Source organism: Pipistrellus hanaki, assembly GCF_964339955.1.
Source record: "Pipistrellus hanaki genome assembly, chromosome: 10".
In the NCBI taxonomy this organism is placed as follows: Eukaryota; Metazoa; Chordata; class Mammalia; order Chiroptera; family Vespertilionidae; genus Pipistrellus; species Pipistrellus hanaki.
In genome coordinates this window covers 17,666,543-17,681,256 of record NC_140512.1, presented here as the reverse complement: position 1 = coordinate 17,681,256, position 14,714 = coordinate 17,666,543, and the positions used below count along the sequence as shown (strand labels likewise).

General features: G+C 36.6%; 1 protein-coding gene across 2 annotated transcripts in view; it reads right to left on the bottom strand.

The window, feature by feature from the left end:
- Positions 1-14,714, bottom strand: part of RELN (reelin) — a gene marked incomplete at its 3' end in the record, with an annotated part of 380,746 nt that overhangs the window by 332,528 nt on the left and 33,504 nt on the right. For both annotated transcript variants that reach the window (XM_084897797.1, XM_084897796.1), the window contains exon 2: positions 3,280-3,390. In XM_084897797.1, the coding sequence (XP_084753923.1) occupies positions 3,280-3,390 (111 nt within the window). The remainder of the gene's footprint in view (positions 1-3,279; positions 3,391-14,714) is intronic.

Genomic DNA, 14,714 nt, shown 5'->3' with positions numbered 1-14,714 from the left:
CATAATACTCCCCCCACCCCAACTTGGATTTTATAAACTCTTGCCATTTTAAGAGTTTCTAGTTAACAAATTATTGTATCCAGGATGTCTCATTATTACAGAAAAATTAATAAAACACACAGAAAACTATAAGTTTAAGCAAAAAAAGGCTAGAATGGTTAATGTATTAGCTGAACAAAATTATCTATCCAAGAAATGCAAAACACAAAAGTTTAATTTATGCAAGGTCTAACAATTTGAAGTGTGGCTGCTACTAATCAGACCTGCAAATGCAATTCTCAGGTTTTACAGCCTGAATACCAATAATGCGGTAAAATGCTTTTAGAGCCAGAATACTAAATATTGAGTAAAATGCATTGCAGCCTCTGGAAATGGAACTTTGTATGAAAGAATATTCAAATACCCCTTTATTGAGCAACCACAATGAGCGTTGAAGATTTACATGATTGAACTGGAATTCAATGCCAAAGTCGAGGGAAGCATTTTTTTTTTTTCTGGGATGCACAAAGAGATATCCATAATTAAACATCACACTTCCCTAGGGCAGCATGTTTTCTTATATTGACAAGCAAAATGAGGCATTTCAAATCTCACATTGCTGGCATTCAATCATCTTTTGTATAACTATTGTTTTAATGTACTTCTGGCTATTTAGGCATTTGTCTATATTTGGTCAGTGAGGCATACATCTTAAAGAACGTTGGTTTTGCATAAAAGGCTATCGTTATGTTAGTGGAATTACATTTATACAACAGTATCTTAAGAATAATGATGGTCTTATTTTGGCTGGTCATACACAGATTTTACATTTAAAGCAGAGTGACCACAAGTTCAGTGTAATTAGTATTTTAAAAATTAATGGACAAAATTAACTCCAAGGGGAAAAAGTACCTTTTTAGACCCATTTCTATGCTTTACTTTGCCTTATTTGTCGCCGATACTTCAACACATTAACATTGCACACTAATCCTATGATGTGTTAAGAAAATGCCGAACAAATCATGTTTGCTTAACATTCCATTAAAGTCAGAGGCTAATGATAGATTATGTATTCAACAACTCTTTTGCTCTAGATCAAAGAATGCCACATAATTTCAGCCTGCTCCTACTACAACTACTAAACTACCAAAGAGCAGCAATTCTCTTACATTTTACCTTCTTAAGTTTCCTCTACTTTCTCACCTGCAACCTAATCAAATGCATATCTTCATTTTGTTCTCAAATTGTAAATAATGTTAAAATTAAATCAAATACTGAATGTGCTTTCCCCCCCAAAAAAGTGACCATTTATCTAAAAAGGCATTTTACCTCCTGCTTTCTATCCAAAAACATTATTTATGAAGAGTAACTGTTTAACAATATGCAGGTGTTTGTTAAATTTTAAGGTAATTTACTACTATCACATACATACACATGCAATTATTTGGATCTTTCTGGAACTTAAAAAGATCTAATGTATCTATCCATCCATATAAAAGTCATGTCTTATAAAAATGCCAACTGACTAGTGGGAGACCTGAGCATTTGATTACAGAAGTCTAACTGCCATCAATGAGCTTCATGTTCAGAAGCCTCTTCAAATCATCAATGGCCAATGGTGAAAAGACTATTTGCAATTTGAGCCAATCAAAATACATTCTAATTCAAATGAATCTGAGCTTTTTAAAGTCACCACAGAAAATGTGGTGAAGCCTGGGTGTCCTAATAATTTCTATTTTATTCTCAGGTTTTTGTTTGGTTTACTAGCTAAAATCTGAGGAAATATGATACATACATTTTGTATGTTCTTTCAAATTGTGTTTACAACAACTTATGAATGATATTTAATGATTTTTCTTATTTAAAGCCTCCATCTTGGCAAATTATAATTCATTCAGTCGAGTCTTCTCAAATCAGCTGTCCTCCCCTGCAGGCCTGGTTCCCCCCAACTGCCCTCCTCTGCCAGTCATCTTGTGACAATGTGGTGGTGACCATCTTGTGACATGAGGACATGAGGACCAATATGCATATTACGTCTTTATTATGTAGGATTATTGTAGTATTTTCCATATGAGCAACTGTAAATCTACTTTTGCACCAAGGTGTATATGTACCTAACTACATAATTGTAACTGGACTTTCACCTCTGCAGAGCACAAAAAAGGTGGGGCTAAAAGAGTGGAATTTTTTAAGTCTAAGAGGATTTTTCCCCCCTAAAGAATGAGACCTTAGAAGTAGTTACCAACAGATTGTAAAAGATCATATGAGGTCTTTTAAAAATAGGACAAATTGTCAATGTCAAAATTTACCATGATGATTAAATGACTAACAGTTCCTTGAAGCCCTATGGAGTGAAACTCATCTTGGGCCAGCAGAATGACAATGCAGCATCAACATTATGACTCTGACATCAACCTGGGCAGAGTTAATGCCGGACTGGACACAGAGGAGGTACTCTTTCATATATCAAAAGTAGAAATTATTTACTTTAAAAAAAGAAAAAAAGAAAAACAACAACTCTGAACACATGGCTACCTTTGACAACCCAATTCTTTCTTCTCATATCAATGGAGGAAGTCCTGTGCAGTTTTTCAACTTTAGAGTAAGATCAGTGATTTCATGCCTAACACAAACTGATATGTTAAATTTGGATTTTTTATGCTTAAAAGGGTCTATTTAATTCCAGCCTGACATGTTTACCACATTATGGGTAAAGTCAAGATTTCCAAATGGAAAAATGAGTGACCATCATGTAGCCTTCTGCCTCCCCATGAAAGTAACAGGTCAAAGCCTCCATATAAGTGCCTTAAATATTAAATCACATCTTTTGTGAATACTCATAGAATTCAATCATTTAAATAATTATTGCCAACTTCCATGTGTAGATTGAATGCTTTCTTGCCAAGCTTAACATGACACTTTTCACCTACTCCGGGATTTTAAAAATTGTTTACAAAGGAGGATACTGAATAATTTGCATGGGCGTCAGAGTGAATTCCAATTCTAGCAACGTAAATGATAGAAGAGAGGACTTTACATGAACCCATAGGACCATGTGTGACAGTGGAAGAGGGTGAAGAGAAGGACCTAGATGACCATGCCGAGCTCATGGTTGGCTACACATTTACATGACTTATTTCAAGTCACCCAACTCCAAAAGCAAATACACAAAAAATCACGTCATATTATATTATCTGAAATGATAAATGTCTAATATCTTAAAACAGATATTTAAAAAACAAGACCTATAACTATATAAAATATTGCCAAGTATCAATTTTTTATATCAGGATAGCTTACCGAATCCAAAGGCGTTAGAACCTCCAATGCTCTGCGAAGCCTGAACGCTTGTGGATGTGTACAGCCCTGTCACCAGCAACCCGTCAAAGAAGGTGCTTGTTGAAATTGTCACTGAAATACAGGGTGGGGAAGAGAAAAGAAACCTCAATTAATACAGTCAGAATAATGAGATACATTTCTCAAGTGTTAGACATTGTCAAACATTTTACTCGTATTAATTTTTATCCTTCCGCTACTTGGTATTGTCTTTGCACAAATTAGTAATGACAAAAAAGCAAAAAGAAGCTCAGAACTCCAATGTCTATAATTGCTAGTCCTAAATTTAGAACATCAGTCCTATCTTTCTGCATTCATTTGCACTTTCCCTAGCTATGTGCAAAGTTGTCTGAAAACAATGGAGCACTGAATAGCTAGTTTCCCCACCTCCATCACCACCCCTGAAGGCAGTCAAAGGCATGGCTGGAGTTTTTGGCAATGTGATGAAACACTTCATTTTTAAAGTATTCCATACTGTGGGAAACAATCTTACATAAGCTGAAAGAAGAACAGTCAGATGCACTTACTGTGAATCTACATTTCAGAAATGAGTCCCTGAAGTTTTTGACAAAAGCAGACTAATTTGCATGAAGACAGTCAGCCCTTTTCCTTATGAGAACAAGGGCGGGAGACAGCAGCATGCTATAAGTGTTAGACCAAAATCTACAAGATGACTCCAATGGTTTCATAACCAGAAAATCAAAATGTTCCTGGGAAGAAATAATTCAAATTAAATGTATCTGTATGCTACTCAGGTTTGGCTTTTTAAAATTGTATCTTGCTCTCCACCCTAAAACTTTATCTTAATTTCCTCCTGGATATAATATTTTCTCCTGTATTGGTTTTATAAGATCAGGATGATGTTATTTGTAGGAAGAAGCTGGGAGAAGGTAATATTATTTTGGTAGTACACAGTTCAAGGGCAGTCATCATGCTTGGTGGCTGTGAGGAGAAGGGTCACATTAACTTCAATGAAAATGTTTAAATTAAACTCCAAAGAAATGTAGTCAGTAAGGCTGAATGGTCTGAAAGAGCCACACTATAAAGCATAAAGCAAGACACATAAATCATTAGAATAGCTGGACATCACGCTATCTCCAAAATGGCATTGGATGTTGGAGTAAATCACCTTCACATTCTTTAATAACAACTAAAAATTTGAGTTCTGGCATGTAGACTACTGTAAACCACTCCGCTGGCACTGAGCTTAGTGGTCAACATGTATTATCTCATCTCATAAAGTGTCTCTGTAAAGGCAATACTTTTTGCAAATGACCCCCTGTCTCCCTGCCCCCGCAATCCTCACATTCCTGATGTTCCCTATTTGGTTCTACTCCCCCAACCCCCCCCCCCTTTTTTTTGTATGAGTAATTATTATCTTGAACACATTATACTGATTTACTTGCAATGGTTTTCGTTTCTCTGTTTATTGTCAGTCTCATTCTGCAGAATGTAAACTCCATCAGGCAGGTATCTTAAGTGTCTAGAGCAATTCCTGACCATTTTGGGTGTTCAATAAATACGTATTAAAATACTTATTAAGGATTGATATTCATATAAAAGTGGTATAATATTGTCTTATTTACAACTAGTTTCCAGAGGAAAAGCATGTTGTGAACCCTGGACTTTGTATGTCAGATGGATCCCACTGGAAAAGCCATATGGAATGAAAAGAAGACAGAGGAAAGGTGGCTATTTATACATTTAAAATGTTTTCCCAGAGTGCACGACAAATCAAAGCAGAGAGGCCAAGAGATAGCCAAAGACATCTGTAAAAACCGCAGACCAACTTAAGTATACATTCATCCTCACATGCTGTATCTTACACAAGTCATCCAAAGAAAAGGTTCCGTTAGAAACGAATTGATTATAATCTATTTTCCTACTCACTTGAGTTGAGAAGTCAAAGTATTTTTTTTTTAGGGGAGGAAAATTACATTTGCTTTTGGAAAACTGCTACTCTCTTGACACTGTGGAACAAGCATTCTTTTTCCTTCTTTTATAGAAGTAATGCATAATCCATATGTGAACTGGATTTTTTTTTTAAGAAAAAGGAAATGGTGCCCAGATTTGTATGGGATACAAGACATAACTTTCTGATTGCCAGGTTTTATTTTACTCAAGAAAAGAATGGGTCTAATTTTTGTATTTCAAAAACACCTGACATCGTTTGGATCCCCTGCTAGTTTGGAGGAAACTTCAGGATATCTGAAGCCCACGGTTTTTTATTTTATTTATTTTTTTATTGACTGAAACACTAGTAGTGAACTCATGAGCAATCCAAGCAAGATGCTGAAAATTTTATGTCAAGGACACTTGGACTTTGAAACTGTAAGGAGCACCTTTCTCTCTGCCCTCTCTTTCCCTTTCGATGAATGCTCCCACTTATCTCTACTTGTGTCCTCCAGTTAGTCTGTGAGGGTTTCCTCTAAAACACACACACACACACACACACACACACACACACAGAGAGAGAGAGAGAGAGAGAGAGAGAGAGAGAGAGAGAGAGAGAGAGAGGGAGGGAGGGAGGGAGGGAGGGAGGGAGGGAGGGAGGGAGAGAGAGAGAGAGAGAGAGAGAGAGAGAGAGAGAGAGAGAGAGAGAGAGAGAGAAGAGAGAGATCATTGTTTCAGGCTTTGAGGCAGCTCTGGCTAGCTGTCCTTACTGTGTAATTCAGCATCATCAGTTCCTGCCAGTTTCCACTTTCTTTGGGGGCCCCTTCCAGTACCCTGCCATTTTCACCCTCTTCCTTTCTATCAAGCTTTTCTGACCCCTAATATGCACTGGCTCTTACCCTTCCTATGTGCCCTGACTTGACTTTTTCCCCTCTAATTCCACTGGGACTCACCCTTCAAGCACTATTCTAGTGTCTCCAGTCTTAGCACTTCACTTACATGCGCACAATTTTGCTACAAAGGCAATTGGAATAATCTTCTTGAAAGCAGGAGAGTGAATAATCTTCTAGAAATCCTAAGGTAAGCTAAAGGAATGGTTTACTATACACAGTACTAATATGGTTCATGATCAGAAAAAACAAAGCTCACATGTCTGAATGTGCAATTATTTTAAGTGCGTATATGAACTAGTAGGAAATGTAATCATTTTGTTGTTACCACATTATTTGGCCCCTTGATGAAGCTGATGAACTAAAGACAGAACTAAATCTGTCTCTAGTATTTTAAATAAAGTGTTCACAAATCATAGGGTTTTGTGTATAGGTATATAGAGATATAGATATATATCTTCTGTGAGCCAACAACTATGTTAGCACTGTAATTTTTTGTTTTATTAACTAGGAAGGCAAAAAGAGATATTCCTTATTATAAACTCTTCCTGACATCAGCAACTCTAGATGCTTTATACAAATTAAAATGTATCACCACATGGGATAGGACCCACCACTTAGTTACTCATTTCAGACACCAAAGATTTATATAAAATCACCAAATAATAATTTAATGACTTTAAATCAGTGAACAGCTATTTAAACTATTCAGTCTGCCATATGATCTACTTTTTTTTTCGTGGTTTTACAAATTTGCATGATACATTTATAAAATTTTTCCCCAAGGAACATTTTTTTTTCTTAAAGTCAATTTTTATATCTTTAATATTTTGGCATTAAAATGTTATGAAAAAATACTAGCTACTATAATTATTGAGGGGAAAAGGTAATATCAATATTTGGGTTGCAAGTAAAATTTTGAACTTAACTAGCACAGAAATAAAGCTTGTATATTATTACCTATAATGGGAAAGCAAATGTGTCTTATCAGATCACCTCATTCTCTTGTTCAGCAAATTATCTCTAACTTCCTATTATAGACAGATTAATATCCTGTTTCAATGCAGTTTCTAAGATCTTCAGGTTGTGGCCAGAATTAATCTCTCCAATCAAATTTCCCCATTTCACCTGAAGACACTCTTTGATCTAGTTAAACTAGAACATCTTTGCTTCCCTGTCTCCTGGCCCTTCTTTAAAAATCGCCCTCACCCAAAATCACTTCCTCTGTTTCCTTTTGTTAAAATCCTACCCATTCTTCAGCAACGGGCTCACAGGCCAACTCTCAGGAGGTCTTTTCTGGCCTCACCCACAACAGTGATCCCACAGCTTTCAGGAACCAGGAACATTTGACCACAACCCACCCTCCCCAGAGCAGGTTCACAGGAGAAGCTCACAGTCTGCTGAATGCAACCATACAAAAACACTGTTACAACATAAAGTAACAAAGAAAAAATAACTGAGAATATAGTGAAGCCAATGTAACTGAAACTGTGAAATCTAACATCTCTCCCACACAGAAAAAGAACCCATGTTATTCACAGAGATATATGAAAACAGAGGTTTCTCCTGAAACAAGAAATAAAAATTAATTTCAAAAATAAAAATTATAGTACTCAAAAATCAGAAATGTCAGGATATTTTGGCTGAACTTTACATTTACACATCATAGTATTTCTTTTGCATATATAAAAATATGCTGTATGGGTGAATGTACACACATAATGTATACACCAAATTAATCTTCTGATAATTTTGTCACTAACACACCCTTATCCTCACTCTGAGGTTACTCTGCCATTTCCTCAAATAAAAAATAAAAAGGGATCAAAAGGCTGAGGAGCTTGTACATATCTCCCCCACATCTGTGTTAAATTGGCAATGAGCTTAGCACAGGAGTCTATGAATATGAATGGCTGGGTTGTGACAGCAGAATGAAAACATGATGTAGCGACACAATTCAATTCTTATCAGGGGCTCAAAGAGTACCTCTGTCTTGAAATGACTAATTACAGAGTCAGTTATTATCTATCATAGCTTCTATTAACTATTCCCAACAAGCCCCTAATACCATTCTTGCAGAAAATCACTGTAAGATGAAATTCTGGAAGGAAATAAATTTAGGCATTTAATGCTGTTTGCATTTCATCCTAAAGCTCTGGCCTGCAAATGTTCTACAGTCCATTAAATTCTGATCACTTCAAGCATATTCCATTACTACTTTATAGCAAAGACCTTTAATATGTGCAGAAAAGAAACATATATGAAATGGTGTTTCCATCTTTTTCAAGATGGCAAACATTAGAGGATAGCACATTGCAAAAATGTTGAAATTAAATATTAGTAATGATGCACCCATGGCAGTTTCCATTTCTTAGTTTTATATATTTTGAAAATGAAAGATACCAGCAGAACTAAATTGCCAATATTTCTTAAATGCCACATTTTGCCTTATGAGCATAAACTCATTTACCTTTTGAATACAGAACAGATTAAACTGCCTGAGGAACAAACATATTCCTCTGAAAATAAAATAAACTGAGTTTATTTGCTGAAAAATTTCATCAACACGGTGTGTTCAACTACTGATTCTCCTTTCTGGTGCTACTAGTGCTGTGCACCAAATGGAGACTATCTAAAAATACATTATAATTTATATTCAGAACCTCTATAAGAACATGATTCCTGATCTACTTCTCAGTAAATACATTTATTCCATGATGACATAGTCTCATGTGGTTTTCAAATATTAAACCTGGTATTTCAATAATAACATATTCAAACTAACAACAACCAATAAAAAAAAATCCAAGTAAATATGTAAAAGAAATGATGGGAGGTCAAGGTTCACTGAGGGAGGGCACAAATCTGTAGTAGTGAACCATGGAGAGCTTTAACAATTAGACCAGGAATGAGGGGGCTCCATTTAGCCTTTTGTGAGGAGTAGAGAGATCATTCATCCATGCCTTCCCTATTTATTCTAACCACCCTAAGGGGCAGGGTGGAGATGGGGGGGACAATGCCCTGCACACACCCTCCTAAGTTTATCTCATCTGAAAGGAGAGGAAAGATGGAGCATTATCTGGGAGTTGTGACAGTCCAGGAAATCCATCTTATATGCAAAATGTAATGATTTATTAAGCCATGTTCTAGGGTCTGTAAAAACACTCTCTGCCGGTTGGAACAGGGACCTGGCATCTCTGTGGAAGCCTATTGTGGTATATTTATTACAGATTCAGAGATTCAGATGAACCACAAGTCGTCTCTAAGTCTTATCTTCCAGCACCACCAGTAATAAAAGGAGAGCCACTGAGAATGTTTCTGTCTTTAAATACATACTTCTTAGGAGATAAAACGGTGCAGTCAAATGTGTTCCTGAATGTTTCATTTTAAAATTAAGCTCTTTGGAAGTAAGTTTAAATGACAGTGTTGAGTGTAAAGTAAGCCTTCCTGTTTCTTCATCTCTTCACAGTGCCTTTCTTCTTTATTCCCTAGGTCGGTCTCTCTCTCTCTCTCTCTCTCTCTCTCTCTCTCTCTCTCTCTCTCTCTCTCTCACACACACACACACACACACACACACACACACACACACACTCACATTCACACTCACACTCACACTCACACATTCAGCATTTCTAAACACACTAATCTTTGGGGTAAAAATCTCACATATTTTATTCAGGTGAAATCCCTTTCCAAGGTTTGAAGACCTATGTCAGAATAAGCACCTGAGATAAGATCCTGAACACTATTATGGTTGTGCACTCTATGCGAAACACAGATTCCTTAACCAGTGAACTTGAAAGCAAAGAAGAAAAATATAATTTGACAATGCTCTACCCTGATTCTAGTCCTAATAGCAGTTAAAAAAAGTAATGATTTTTTTTTCATCCACTTTTGGCTTTCATAATGTATTTCTGAATTTAAACATAAATTCCTGCAATAACAATGAATTCAGTTTCTTGAACCAAAAATATTTTTTTCTTGAAATGACATTTTACTATTATTATTTAGAGAACTGTAGCCAAAAGTCACTGGTATTTGTGACTTATCTGTGACCTTATTTTTCATCCGTTACTTTTATATGAGGCTGGATGGTACCCACACATGAAAATTTCATATTGTTGGCCCTGCACTTGATAAATTATTAAAGTGGTGTGAACAGGAATGTGGCGTTCATGTTTTCAGCAGTTTTTATCCTTTTGTTCTTGCCTTTTTCAAGGGAAAACTACCATGTCTATAACTCACCATAACTTTTAAAAATTTAAGCAAAGATTAGCCTTAAAAGAAAGCATTTGGGGAGATTTATTACCCCAAACCTTCTCAAAGAACTTCTAAGAGTTTTCTTTTCTTTGACACATGGACGTTAATTAAGCTTTCTTTGGCTGAGAAAAAAAATAAGCTTAGCAATTATCATAAGCACATATACAGGTAAATATGTTCCAGTGACATGAACAGGTGCCTAGAGAAAAAATACTTGTGTAATTTTTCCCAATAAGCCAGGTGTTTAAAGCCTTTATGCAGTACCAGTAAAAAGGACCTGTAGTCGTTTTGTTTTCATTACACTTTCTTGGATTTATCTCCTTTTAACAAAAAGTGCCTCCCAATTCCTCCAAAATGTGGTTTTGACTAAGGGCAACTAAGGGCAATTTGAACTCATGTAACAATCACAGGGCGATTCCTAACAGTGCTCCCAAGTTGTTCAAACATAAGTATTTGCTTTTGTGTAGTTTTGTTTGGTTTGATAATAGACCATTACCAATTTTCAAAATATTTTCATATTTTCAAAAACTGTGTACTTGTCCAAGAACATGCCAACAGTGACACTGCAGGCACTCATGTGTATGTCATCTACAATATGTTATGTGACAGAGATGTTATCTTGGTTATATTTGTAAACTGACTAAATCAGCATTAATAATTGATAGAACTCCTATATACACATAGTTAAACCTCATGTAGCTATAAAAATGTTTTATTTTTTTTAAAAGGATTTTTTCATAGTATTCTTGTTTGCCACTTCTGTATGTTCATTTCAATACATTTAATTAATTGCAAGCAATTGTGCTAAAATCCAAGAATACATTTAAAGACATATTGAGTAAATTACACAAATGGTATACATATGATTAAGCAATAAAACCCTATAACTAACTTATATAGGATAAATATAAAACTCTCATTTACTTTATGATCAGACCTAAAGTTTCTCTCTCTCTCTCTCTCTCTGTGTGTGTGTGTGTGTGTGTGTGTGTGTGTGTGTACGTATATCTTGCTCAATTTATTCATTCAGTAAACAAATATTTAATAAGTTGCTATTACTTGATATTGATGATATAATCCGAACCATCTGTATATATAAAAAAATAACATTTGAAAAAGTGTTCCTGACCATTTTCATAAGAATCTTTATTGCATATTTCAAAATCTAATTCTTAAAAACCAAAATTGCTAACTTTGAAATTCACAAAATAAAGTCAAGTATATGAAGCAACAGAGAAATTCTCAGGTATGGGCACAGCTAGCTGCTCTTCCAATAATCTACAACTCATTCTTTTCCAAAAGTTTTATATAAGGATAATCACTAAATAAGAATATAACTTAAATGACATTTACACTGATAGTATATGTTATTAGATAAATTATTTTAAAAAGAAAAAAATGGGCAGCTCATTTGTATAACATCACATTGTGATTACAACTCAGCTTCCCATGGACAGGTGGCTTGCTCCCGCCCTGGGAGCTCAGTACCGCATGGGCTCCGAGTGTCCCTGAAGCTGGCAAGTGACTGTCCACACAACTTTTGTTTCTGATAGCCTGGTCCCCAGCAGACTGACTTTCCCTCCTATTATCAGGACTGGTGTTTTTGTTTTGTTTTGTTTTGTTTTGTTTGTTTTTTCACTTTATATAATAAAAAGGGAGAACCATGGGGGCAGGGACTCAGACTTCTACCAAGGGTTTTGCACTTCCTGGTCCCTACACAATCTCCTTGGGATGAGGAGAGATAGCACAATCTTCCATTTGTGGCTCTTTGTGCTTTAAGTTTTCCCAATAATACCTATTTATTCATTTATCTTAATATGTAGAGAGTGAACAAAGGAGTGGAAGGAAGAGAAACATCTACCAGCTTACCTGTTGTACCCATCTCTTCAGGGGATCAAACCCACAACCTTTTGGTGCACAGGATGACACTCAACCCATTGAACCACACTGGTCAGGGAAATATTTATTTATTAATTCATATATTGAGGAATTTTCCCCAAACCCTTCCAAGGCAGCTGGTGGCTACAAAGAAATCCATCTTACAGGACACTTCAAAATCTCAACAATAGGTAAGAAATAAATTGTCTTGTATTAAAATTTCATATTCACTCTGTTTCTTTTCAACTGTGGTTCTTCCTACTTCCCACATGGTATCCAGCATAAACTTTTTTTTTTTTTTTGGGGGGGGGGGGTTATAGAGGCATTTGTCTCTCACTTCCTCGAATTCAGTGAGAATCTTATGCCTGCCAAACACCTTGTCTTCATGAGATATACTTTATCCTTTGCCAGAAGCCCATTAGTCTCATAGCTAAGTCATTGCCAGAAAACCAAATTCTGTTTTTCAATACTTATCTATGTAGCCAGATGATCATATCCTATCGTCCCCTTTCTCTTCTAAATTTAGCTTCCAAAAACAGTCCCGCTTTCCAGCCTCAGAACCACATCTTCCAAAGGTGACACGGAGGTTGGTCTATGTAATCACTTGTGCCCATAAAGCACTTGGAGCTAGCATCTATTGTGCCCACATGCTGACAGACATCAGCCCCTCCTCCTGTTGCTAGGCAACCATGCTGACTGGCAGCACATGTGCAGTCCTGTTATTCCACCTGGTAGTGGTGGCAGCACTTATTCGCTGGTTTGGGACTAAGAATGGTTGGCAGCAACAGAAGAGGGAGGTTCACTGGTGGTACTCTCACTAATCTAGAGACATAAAAGGGGTCTCAAGATGTCAATGAGAAATCAGTTCACCTCACCTGCCACTGGGCAGAATCAAAACATTTGAAGAAGCAGCCATTCTGGGACAAATCCCATACAAAAATAGCATTTTAACCCATATACTTACCTAATGCTTTAACATAGAGCAACTAATGGCTGAAATGCAAGGCTATCCACATCTCCTAGCACAGTCTCTACACAAGGAGAGCAAAGCCATTAGCGCGACTCAAAGTCCTGGCACAAAAACGTGTTCAGTAAAAGTCTGGTCACAAGTGAAAGAAATTCCTCTGAATCCTAAGTATTTATGTTTAAGTACACTCCAGTTTCCCTAATTCATGTTCGTTTTATGTTGATCTATAATCATATTTTTAAAAATAATAAAATATCCTCATCCTTTGCCTCCAAACTACTGCCCCTCTTCCTTCATTTCTTATTCACTCTTCAATCAATTCCAACCCAGCTGCCATCTCAAACACTCCACTGAAACAGCTCTCACTAAAGTCACAATGGCTTTTATATTGCTAAAGCCAATGGTATTTCTAGTTCCCATCCTACTTGACTCCTGTACCATTCTACTCTCTCTCCTTAGCCTCTCTGAGCTTCATTTCCCCCTCCCCCCCTACATAAATAGAAATGCCTTCTTGTCCTTTTCTGGCCAACCCCTCCCCAACTGCTAAAGAAGTATACTTTACCTCACCAGAGTGGCTCAGTGGTTGAGCATTGATCTATGAACCAGAAGGTCACAGTTTGATTCAGGGTAAGGGCACATACTCGGGTTGCAGGCTCCATCCCCAATGCTGAGGCAGCCAATCAATGATTCTCTCTCTCCCTCTCCCTTCCTTGCTAAAATCAAGAAAATATATATATATATTTTTTAAATAAAGAAGTATAATTTAAGGTTCTGTCCTGGGCCCTCTCCCATTCTTAGTCTATTTCATTTGCCTAGGTAACCTCAGCATCTTATATCACTACATGTCAATGGATCTCATCTTCCTCCTTTAAGATCCAATTTAGATCTCCTTAAGTCCAGACAACTAGTTGGCATTGCCTCTTAAATGCCTCAGATATTCAAACTCAACCTGTCCAAAACTGGTTGCATAATTCATTCATGTAACAAATATTTAGTGAATATCTACTATGTGCTAAAAACTATTCTGGAGCTGAGAGACATCAATAAGTGAGTCTATGCCTATGACCTTATGAAGCATAAAAACAGTCTTCATTCCACCATTTCCAATTTTATCCTTTCTCAGTGCTCCCCACTTCCCTAAATGGCACAGCTATCCAACCATGTGCAAAATCCAAGGACTGGAATCATGTTTAATTTCTCTTTCTCACAGCTCCCTACACCCCAATTCCCAAAACTGCCAATTTTATCTCTTAAATATATCTGAAGTCTGTCCACATATCAAGTGTTCATCTTCTCTGTTACCTTCCTACCTACTTCTACTTTGCCAGTTCCTCAGCACCCACTCTAGTTCACCTCTCCACACAGTGGCCAGAGTGGTCTTTTCAAACGTAGATTCGATTGTGGGTACTCCTCCCACACTCATACTACCAGTCTAAAACTTCTCTTTATTCCTTGGATTTAGGTCAAAACCATAAGCAATGGCCTACAAACCCTACCTTAAAATGTTCAAC